Below are 10,078 nucleotides of genomic sequence, written 5' to 3'. Positions count from 1 at the left end.
TTGTGTGGAATTGAATTTAAATGATATTGTTTGTGATCCGGGATTACGAAAATCAGTTGAGAAATTTGATATTTCTCTTCGAAACCATGTCCGAAGAGAGTATTTGACTAGGGGACCTTGCCAACCGATTGGCCATATGTATCCAAAAACATCATTTGGTAAACAACATAGAAGTTTCCAAGATAGTTGGTATCAAAAGTTTGTATGGTTAGAGTATAGCATATCGAAAGATGCGGCGTTTTGCTTTTGGTGCTTTCTTTTCAAAACACAAAATAAGGGAGGTCGATATGCAGAGGATGCCTTTACAAAAACGGGATTCAATAATTGGAAAAAGGCAATGGAAAGATTTAATGAACATATTGGAGCTGTGAATAGTTGCCATAATGATGCTAGAATACAGTTTGAAAGTTTTCAAGATCAAAGGCATAGTGTGTCAAATGTGCTACGATCTTGTGGGCGCGAAATAGATATTGCATATCGCACCCGTTTAACTGCTGCTCTGGATGTGACCCGCTTTCTTTTGAAGCAAGGATTGGCTTTTCGTGGAAATGATGAGTCAACTAGTTCTTCAAATAGAGGCAATTTTCTTGAATTGTTTGAGTGGTATAGCCAGCGAAATACTGAGATTTTTGAGGTTGTAAATCAAAATGCTCCTGCAAATAATCAACTAACTTCTCCAATGATTCAAAAAGATCTGGCACATGCTTGTGCCTCAGAGATCACAAGTGTTATAATCAATGATATTGGAGACAATTATTTTTCCCTAATAGTTGATGAGTCTCGAGACAGTTCAGTGAAAGAGCAAATGGGAGTTGTTTTGAGATATGTGAACAAAGAAGGGCGTGTGATTGAACGTTTCCTTGCAATTGTACATGTGTCTGACACCACATCTCTTTGTTTGAAAGATGCAATTGATTCTTTATTCACGTAACACGGATTATCATTATCCAAATTGAGAGGTCAAGGATATGATGGAGCTTCAAATATGCGAGGTGAGTTCAATGGTTTGAAGGCCCTTATATTACAAGAAAATCCCTATGCGATGTATATTCACTGTTTTGCTCACCAACTCCAGTTAGTTATTGTTGCTGTTGCTAAGGGAAATATCATTGTCAGTGAATTCTTTGTCTATGTCTCTATGATTGTCAATTTAACTGGAGCATCATGTAAAAGGAGAGATCAATTAAGACAAATAGAACATGATAAGATTGTTACACTTTTAGACAGTGGAGATATTATTAGTGGAAAAGGCAAAAATCAAGAAACTAGTTTAGCAAGACCAGGGGATACTCGTTGGGGATCACACTATCTAACATTACTTCGTCTATCCTCTATGTGGGCTTCGGTGATTGGAATATTGGGAAATATACAAGATGATGCCACCACTTCTGACAATAGAGATATGGCCAGGGGTTTGATTGATAGAATGAATGATTATGAGTTTGTTTTTGCATTGCACCTGATGAAGTATTTATTGGGAATCACAAATGACTTGTCACTTGTTTTGCAACAAAGGGATCAAAATATTGTCCAAGCCATGAGTTTGATTGATACTATGAAATCTCAATTGCAAGACTTTAGGGAAGAGGGATGGCAAATAATTTTAGATGAAGTCAACAATTTTTGTGAGTTGAATATGATTCCCGTGATTGATATGGAAGACAGTATAGCAATCCGTGGCAATGCCAGGCGCAGTCGCAGAGGTCAAACCATCACTAATTTTCATCATTATCGCGTGGAAATTTTTTGTGAGGTATTATTTTTGAAATTATTATTTCATTACATTTGTTACTTGTTAGCAGATTTTCTTAGTTATTAATTTTATTATTGTTGTGATGTCAGGTTGTTGATTTAATTATACAAGAGATGAATAATCGTTTCTCGGAAGTTAGCACGGAATTGCTTAGTTGCATAGCATGTCTTGATCCAAAAAGTTCTTTCTCTCAATTCAATGTGCAGAAACTACTCCGTCTTGCTGATTTATATCCTGAAGACTTCTCAAGTAACGATTATTTATATCTTGAGTCTCAACTTCGAAATTATATTTATAATGTGCAACGCGATCCTCAATTTTCAGAAGTTGGAGATTTGGGAAGTCTTGCTCAACAAATGGTTAAAACTGGTAAAAATACAGTTTTTCCATTGGTTTATCGTCTGATCCAGTTGGCATTAGTTCTACCAGTTGCGACTGCTTCTGTTGAAAGAGTATTTTCTGCAATGAATATTGTCAAGACTGATTTGCGCAACAAAATGGGAGACGAGTGGATGAATGACTGTCTGGTTGTATACATCGAGAAGGATATTTTTGCAACAATTGAAAATGAGCAAATATTGCAGCGTTTTCAACGGATGAAGACTCGCAGAATGCAATTGCCTCCTCTTCGTTATTCGAGTGCAACAACTACCAATACTTCAAGTGTTAATCAATAACAAATTTTTGGGTATGTATAATTATACGTTTTTATTATTTTTATAATTATTGATTCTAAATTTTACTTATTAAATATATTTATTTCGTCACAAAAAAAATTTTTTAATACACTTCAGCCCCCCCAAAAATAAATTTCTGGCTCCGTCCCTGGTGGTGGATATTGCCGCTTTGGTTGTTGCGGAGATGAAGATGGAGGATATGAACTCACTACAAGAAAATTGTTCATCAGTGACAACACAAAGTCATCACAGAACATACAAATATCGTCACAAATACCTTTTATTGACGACTTTTTGATCGTCACAAAGTCGTCACTAAATCCCCGTCGGTAAAAGTAAACAGTGACGACCTAAAATGTCGTCACTAAATAGTTCTCATTAGTGACGACTTTAAGTAGAGCATTTTTGACAAAAGATCAATTCGTCAATAAAACACTTCCAGATTGTCGTCACTAATGACAACTATTTAGTGACAATTATTTGGTCGTCACTAAATAGTTGTTATTAGTGACGACAATCTGGAAGTGTTTTATTGACGAATTGACCTTTTGTCAAAAATGCTCTACTTAAAGTCGTCACTAAAAAGCACCGAAAGCCATTGTATATAACTATTTTACTGACAACAATTGTCATCACAAATGTAACTTAGATTTAGTGACAGTCTCTGTTGTGACAAGTAGTTTTTATTTTCTATTTTGTGACAACTTTTTTTTGTCATTAGATAATTTCATAATAGCTTAATAGTCATAATTTGGCCTGTAATCATTGCTAAATCATTGATTTTAAACAAACCATACAAATAAACATGAACGATTGATAACCAAAAGTATTTGCATTAGATTACATGGTAATAATATAGCATTCTCAAATGCCAAATTCAAGTGTACATTGCCCAACTAATGCCTACAAAAATAACATTTGTCCAAAATATCACTTGTACATAAGGTACATTTACAAAAGCAATCACAGTTTAAGAAATTGAAGAACATCTAAATGAACCACTCCATGAGTAAAAGGCAATTTTGTCTTCAACATTCTTCAACCATAACCATAGATATCTTCCAAAAGCTAGTATGAATAGCATTTATCTGTCATAAAAGAGTAAAAGAAGTAGGTAAGGGGAGGAGTACAATAATAAAGAACAAGTAATGAGACTTAGATTATTAAGACAAAAATTACAATTCATTAAGAAGCTCATATAATTTGGGCCCACATATTACAACACCAGCAAGAAGTTAGAAATCACAGTCCAATCTATACAAATACAACACTGCATAAGCTCAACTAAAGAGCTCTCTAAAACAGTTTTTTTTAATTTTCTTTCTTCTTCTTTAAATAGCTCAACTTATTGAACAATTAAATTGGACTCCCACAGTAATTATTGTTTAATGTTTATGCTTTTGGTTGTTTATATATTAAAACTAGGTGATTGCTTCCCACGCAAGGCGTGGGAACTTTAGACCTGTTAGTAAGGTTGTATTTGTTATTGTAATATTTTTAATATTTTAGATGATGAAAAGAGTGATGTGGTGTGTATCGTGAACTTGGGCTGGGAGTGAAAAGGAGTATTAGTCAAAAATATATTAGTTCAAAGAGTAGTCATGTACTAATACAAAGGATACAGCCAATGCAGTAATGATGATTCACAAGAAAAAGGAAAGCATGATATTTACATATACAGCAGTAATTTAGTATAGATGATTCAAAAGAAAGAGGCTCCTTTGACGTTCAAATACATTCCATTAACATGTAACAACAACTCAGATGACAATGAAATAAATTCACAAGTACCAATCACTTGGTCATTACTGCAGTAACAGTTAATGGAAGTAGCAAGATATTGCTACAACTTGGTCACATGCAAATTTTTTTTTTGTTCTGGGTTCACAAGGAATGAATTCATAAATTATGAAGCAGCAAAATAAATTCACAAGTACCAATCACTTGGTCATTACCACAGCAACAGTTTCAATACCAACAGTTTCAACTTTCTTGAGACAATCAAGTTGCATCTTAAGTTTGCAAAATATCAAGTTTTACATGTCCATTAAAAATTTTAAAAAGTACCTTTGCTTTCATCACCACCTTTCCGGCTTAGAATACCTCCTTGAACACCACCCCCATAAGCCACTGCTTCATCTGGTTTTACACTCTTGTTGGGTTCCTTTCCATCAAAGTAGTCCTTGAGAAGTTATTGGACTTTTGGGATCCTGGTAGCCCCACTAACAGGAACAATTTCATGCATCTGGTGGTTCTCCAAACCAGCATCCCCCATAGCCTTCTTGACAAGTCCCATGTTTTTGCTAAAGAGGTCATTGTTCAACTCGTCAAATCAAGCATGAGTCCTAACTTGCTGCTGGCTGCTTAAAGCTCTTTTGGCACGTTCAGCTTCCCTCAGTTTTCCAAGTGGTCTATTGTGGTTGCTGATGTTCTTTCCATGTTTCTTGTTAATCAACTTGATGAAATATTCTATAATCCTTTGATGAAAGCCTTTGCCTACAATAAAACAGAGCAATTAGAACCATATGAAAGCTTTTTATAAGAAATGTAACTAATAAAACTTATACAAGAAATTGGTTGCTTTAATCATTGTTCAATATTTTGCAAAATCAACAGTTAATTAGTGTAGTTAGATAAACTTTTTTAATTCGTAGTTAGACAGGCAACTGCTGCTGCTCTGGGTTCATTGATAGTCCTAGCAACATTCAGCCCAGCAATAATACCTGCATTCTTTGTTGCCTGCCTCTGGGCATCATTGAAGTAAAATATGATTCAACGAGTAACTCTAGAAATTGAACTATACCGGGAACAGTTACCACAACATCCTTAATTTTCTTTGCAAGGAAAGCTTCAGCTGCTTCTTTCATCTTAGTTAAAACCATTACACTAATTTCCTCAAGACTGAAGACTTTAACCTTACTATCCTTAATTTTCACCTAGATATAAGGTTTTCCATCCTTGTTCACAATCTTACAAGGAACGAGCTTCATATCCCTCTAAACTTCATTAGTCTCAATCCTGTTATATAACAGTTAAGACTTCAGTGAGCATATGTATACACACCAAAATGTTCCAGCAAAAATGATAAATACACGAGTGTGCCTTACTTTCATCCAATAAGTCTCTTGACATCAAAGATAGTTCTTTCAACATTAACATCGAATCAGTCTTTCGCTACCAGCAAATGCAATCCATGATGGCTTAATACGATTCCTTGGTCATTTGCTGTGATTTCAACATGACCATTTTTGTAAATATGAGCACATGAATAGGTAGTTCCAAGATCTATTCCAATGACTATTCCCAATTTTGCAGCTTATTCTTTGGTGATGGAAATTGTAGATAGACAGCCTTTTGCACCGAAAAATATTATTGGAAAAAGTAAAACTCTTATGTATAGTTTTTGAGAGAAAAAAACTAAAACACTGCAGGATGAAGCAATTCCACACTCATGATGAAATCCACAATTACTCGAGCAACCGTGGGATTGAAGAGTTCGAAGAGCTTGCTCAAACATTGTGGTGACCATCCCAAGAACAAGTGGAAAAAATAAGAACTCATTTAATTTCAAGAAAATGAAATGAACATCAAGTATCAAACTAACAAACAGTGCAGGAACAGAAGAAGGATATGAACTGCGAAGAACAATCTGATAGATAGCCTAGTGGTTAATGGTTTTTTTTCCCATCTCCCTTTTTTCTTCCTTCCCAATCCTTCCTTGCTAAAAAATGGCTTTGAAAGTATCAAATAGTACCTATCAAATTAGCGAACTGAGTTAGTTTAAAGAAGATCCTATAATAGTTATTCTAAAAATCTTTAGTCACTTGCTACGTGAGGAGGGCGTGGCAGATAATAACTCTTTGTTTTTTGGCTCATTTCGAATTGATATACTTTTTGGCTTAATTGGAGAGAACTAATTTGAATCATTTCCAACCAATTTACAGATAAAAAAAATTTCATTTATGAAAATGAAATAGAAAAAATAATAGCACAAAAACAATGAAAATAGACATCAATGGCTAGTAAAAAAAAGGTGTTCTTTTATCATTGAAAATTAGGCCAATGCTGATCAATGAGCTATAGTTGTTTGACTATCAACAGACATAATATCAAGAAATTATGAGAGCTTTTTTTGCTGTAACATCAACAGGCATAATATCAGATGTGTAATCTTGTTTTACCAGAGTTTCTGCCTATACAGTGATAATCTAGCACATTAACAGGCAAAAACAATAATCAGGCAGACAGTCACTGAATCGAATAATCAGGCAGCTTATTTTCATTGAGCACCACCTTGCCATCAGAATAGTAAAAGTTCGCTGTCTCTAAGTAGAATTTTTTCACTTCACAATATTTACAATCCAATGCATCAGGCAGACGGTCAACATTATGGCTAATGAAATTCAGAGCATCTAACCAGCTATATTTTTATGAGCGTGTTTTGTGCATATCAATGGGTTATAAATATTTGAATATGAATAGATGTAAGATAAAGAAAGAACGAGACCTTTGTTTTGCATACAAGTCTTCTCATACTTCATCCTCCAAAACTGGGAATCCTAAAATTAGTTCTCAATACACGTAAGATGGTACTTAACTACCAGTGTTTTTCATTGGTTGGTGGTTGTGATAGTACCTAGACAATTACTTTAAGGACAAGCCTGTTCCATATTACCAACTGAATGCAAAACCTATCTCCACTACACTGTCTTCGATATTAACTCAACATTAAAATAGAGTTAAAAAAATGCTTACAACCTGTAGTATAATTGTGCAAAAGCACTAAAATTGATGTTGAACCCATAGCCAAATATTTTAACACAAAAAAGGAAATCTTTTATGACTTCCGGCAAGGGTGATTTAGCATATCTATAGATTGGACGCAAAACAAGGTAAAAAATTATTGGTACCATGAAACTTTCCTTAAATTTCTGTAAACTTATTGTGTTTTTATGAATTTTGATGTATTATGTGGTTAAAAGAAATTACCTAAGCAACGCAAGAAAATAACCCATAAATAATGAAATTGAAGTTCACCTCAGGAAATTTCCCTTGATCTCCAAAAATGGTACAAGAAAGACAGTAGTAGCTGCATAGACCTAGACAATGAAGAAACCCAAAATTATTTAAGTAAAACGATAAAACTGAACGAAGAAAAGAGAAAGGCCAAAATTTTGTTTAAATAGAAAAAGACAAGAAACCGCACCTAAAAAAAAGAAAAGAAAAAAGAGTGAGGTATGAGTGGTAGTGTAGAAGGAAGCAGCCACTTGAGCTTCACCGGCAACTTTTACTTGAAAATCGAGAGTACTGCAAATCCTTCAATCAGTAATTGAATATGAAATAGACATCTTTGTATGAAGACAAACACGGAAAAGTAAAATAGCCAAATTTGATTTAAAAAGCTAAAAATTAACATCAACATTGGAACTGATACTTACGAAAAAAAAGTCACCATTGGAGCGCGCAACAATCTTCCTGCAAAATTGAAGTTTTCACCATCTTTTTTTTTTTTTTTTAAAATAATAAATATTTCTTCATAAAAAAAAATTCATGAATCACTTATCAGCATCTTTGACTACAAGAATTAGTACCTTTTAATAGATCAGCAGAAAGCCGCAAGATTTTTCCAAACTTTATCAACCACGCTGCATATCACATGATATTATTCCCATTCAATTGTTGATGGAGGCTTGGAAGTAATATCTTGAACAACTCGATTTACACCACGTACACTATTGCATATCTTTCTTGCAACAACATCAAGGAAATTGTGTTCAAAATTGTACCAGTCAGCAGTCATCCCATCTTGACTTGTGACAGCTCTCAATGCAACAACATGAGAATGTGTTCTTTGATCACCTTGAACTCCAACAGACCTTATGGGCAAGAAAACAGCAAAAGCTTGCTATATTTTAAAAAAAACAACCAAACCAAATCAAACCAACCTTTACTAATGATTCTAAGAAAAACCCACTTCAATTTTGCCAAGAAACAAATTGCAAAACAAATGATACAGGAAAAGAAACATCCAACTTCATAAAACTAAACAAAAAAGCCATAGAAAACAACAGAAAACGTAAATGGAGTTTGAAAGTGATATTCTTAGAGGGGTTCAAATGCAACTAAATAGGGACTTAACTGAATGAATTATGGATGTTTTAGGGTCGAATTACGAAGTTCAGGAACTCTGGGGCTAAATTACAAAAAAGAAAATGGAATGACCGGAATTGCAAATTTAAGCAAACGATCGTCTTCCCCAAGCAGATTAGGCATCAATCTTCTATTTAGACCTTCACTCGGGCATTTTAACAAACAGTACATGGGCATAGAAGGATCCAGCAATTTTTGCTCAATTGGGACTGTAATTAGCCCCCCAAAATTTGTCAAAACACAAGAGATTTCAGTCCAAACAACATACAATAGCATACAATCTAAAATCGTTAGCAATCAACATGAAGTTGGCACTGAACAAACGCACGGCAAACATGCTTTGAGACTTTTCAATGTTCATACTAAAAATGGAAAACTAAAATTCAAAGAAGGCAGACGGCTTACAGCGTTTGCTTGGCGAAGTCTGCAGGCGATGGTGATGGTCGAAGGAAGGTGCGAATGATCAGGCGGCTGTAGCTGCCATGGTAGCCGCGCTGGAGCTGGGCGCCAGTGGTGGGTGGCAACATGAAATCGAGGAGCGACAGTGAGAGAGAAAGGCCGTGCGGGAAGGGGAGATGCGTCAGGCAGCTAGGCGGCGCACGAAATGGAGGTGCCGTGGCGGAACTTGGAGGCGGCGGAAATTGGATGAGAGCAGAGTGACGGCAGCTATGGAGATTGCGCGCTGTGATGGCCGATGAGCGGCTGTTGCTCTGTATTTTCTTTGTGTCCCCTCTAGGCCAAGACCTTTCTCTGTTTCTGGTTTCACTTCCTCAATCACCAGCCCCCAAATGAAACTTTAGTCTTTTCCTTCGTTCCCCTGCCGACGTCCCCCTTTTCTTCCTCGACAGCTAAAAGATTTTGGGCAGAAATTTGCAAAAAATATTGTAGAATATTAGGGATTTGGAAAAATTGGGGAAAATGTATAGGAGAGAGAAAAATGAACCTTTCCAATGAAAACCTTGCCCTTTAATGCTGGACAGCCATGGTGATGCTAGTGAGAAGCCAGAGAACGGATTTGTTGTGTGGGTGAAGGTATCAGGTGCCGTGCGGAAGCTCTGTTTTGTGCTCAGTGCAGAAGCTTGTTTGTTTCAGCTCGGTGAAAGTTTGTGTTGCTCAAGTGTTCCGTTGCTTTAACTCAGACCAAGTGTTCCGTTGCTTTTCTTTTCAGAATGTGTTCCGCTGCTTTGGTCTTTGCTTTGCTTTGGATATTGTTTTTGTTGCGCGGCACTTTCACTATGATTTGATCAAAATTTTGACTTCACTCATTTTCCCTCCATTTGATACCAAAAATCATGTTTTTTTCTGGATTTGTAATATGGTTTGAACCATAGATTTTAATGCTATAGTATTATTCTTTATTTTTTAGCAAAAAATAAAAATTTTCATCAACATAGGTGGCAAAATTTGTTAATTTCATATAATTGAAAATGTACTTTTATAATTTGCTAATATTTTATACTAATTTCTTATAATTGCAGCACTAAAGAACATCATGTAA

The 10,078-nt window shown here is 35.3% G+C and overlaps 2 protein-coding genes and 1 long non-coding RNA gene across 4 annotated transcripts; 2 read left to right on the top strand and 1 right to left on the bottom strand.

The window, feature by feature from the left end:
- The first annotated feature begins 337 nt into the window (after positions 1-337).
- LOC140038361 (uncharacterized) lies at positions 338-931 on the top strand. Its single transcript, XM_072083697.1, has one exon. It carries the CDS (start codon positions 338-340, stop codon positions 929-931), a length of 594 nt encoding a protein of 197 aa, XP_071939798.1.
- Positions 932-1,408: 477 nt separating this feature from the next.
- Positions 1,409-2,445, top strand: LOC113737327 (uncharacterized). Of its 2 annotated transcripts, XM_072084711.1 has the most exons (3): positions 1,409-1,753; positions 1,843-2,002; positions 2,078-2,445. In XM_072084711.1, exons 1-3 carry the CDS (start codon positions 1,427-1,429, stop codon positions 2,428-2,430), a joined length of 840 nt encoding a protein of 279 aa, XP_071940812.1. In that variant the 5' UTR covers positions 1,409-1,426; the 3' UTR covers positions 2,431-2,445. The 2 variants fall into 2 exon arrangements, with proteins under 2 accessions (XP_071940812.1, XP_071940811.1); XM_072084710.1 differs by having other exon boundaries at positions 1,843-2,445.
- A 798-nt stretch (positions 2,446-3,243) lies between these two features.
- Positions 3,244-9,751, bottom strand: LOC113736247 (uncharacterized). Its single transcript, XR_003459667.2, has 3 exons — positions 8,986-9,751; positions 4,498-4,926; positions 3,244-3,518 (listed from the first exon to the last, which is right to left on the bottom strand). It is a non-coding gene; the product is annotated as an uncharacterized lncRNA (long non-coding RNA).
- Positions 9,752-10,078: the final 327 nt, after the last annotated feature.

This window comes from Coffea arabica, chromosome 3e, assembly GCF_036785885.1.
Source record: "Coffea arabica cultivar ET-39 chromosome 3e, Coffea Arabica ET-39 HiFi, whole genome shotgun sequence".
Taxonomy (NCBI): domain Eukaryota; kingdom Viridiplantae; phylum Streptophyta; class Magnoliopsida; order Gentianales; family Rubiaceae; genus Coffea; species Coffea arabica.
This window is presented reverse-complemented; position numbering and strand designations above follow the sequence as displayed.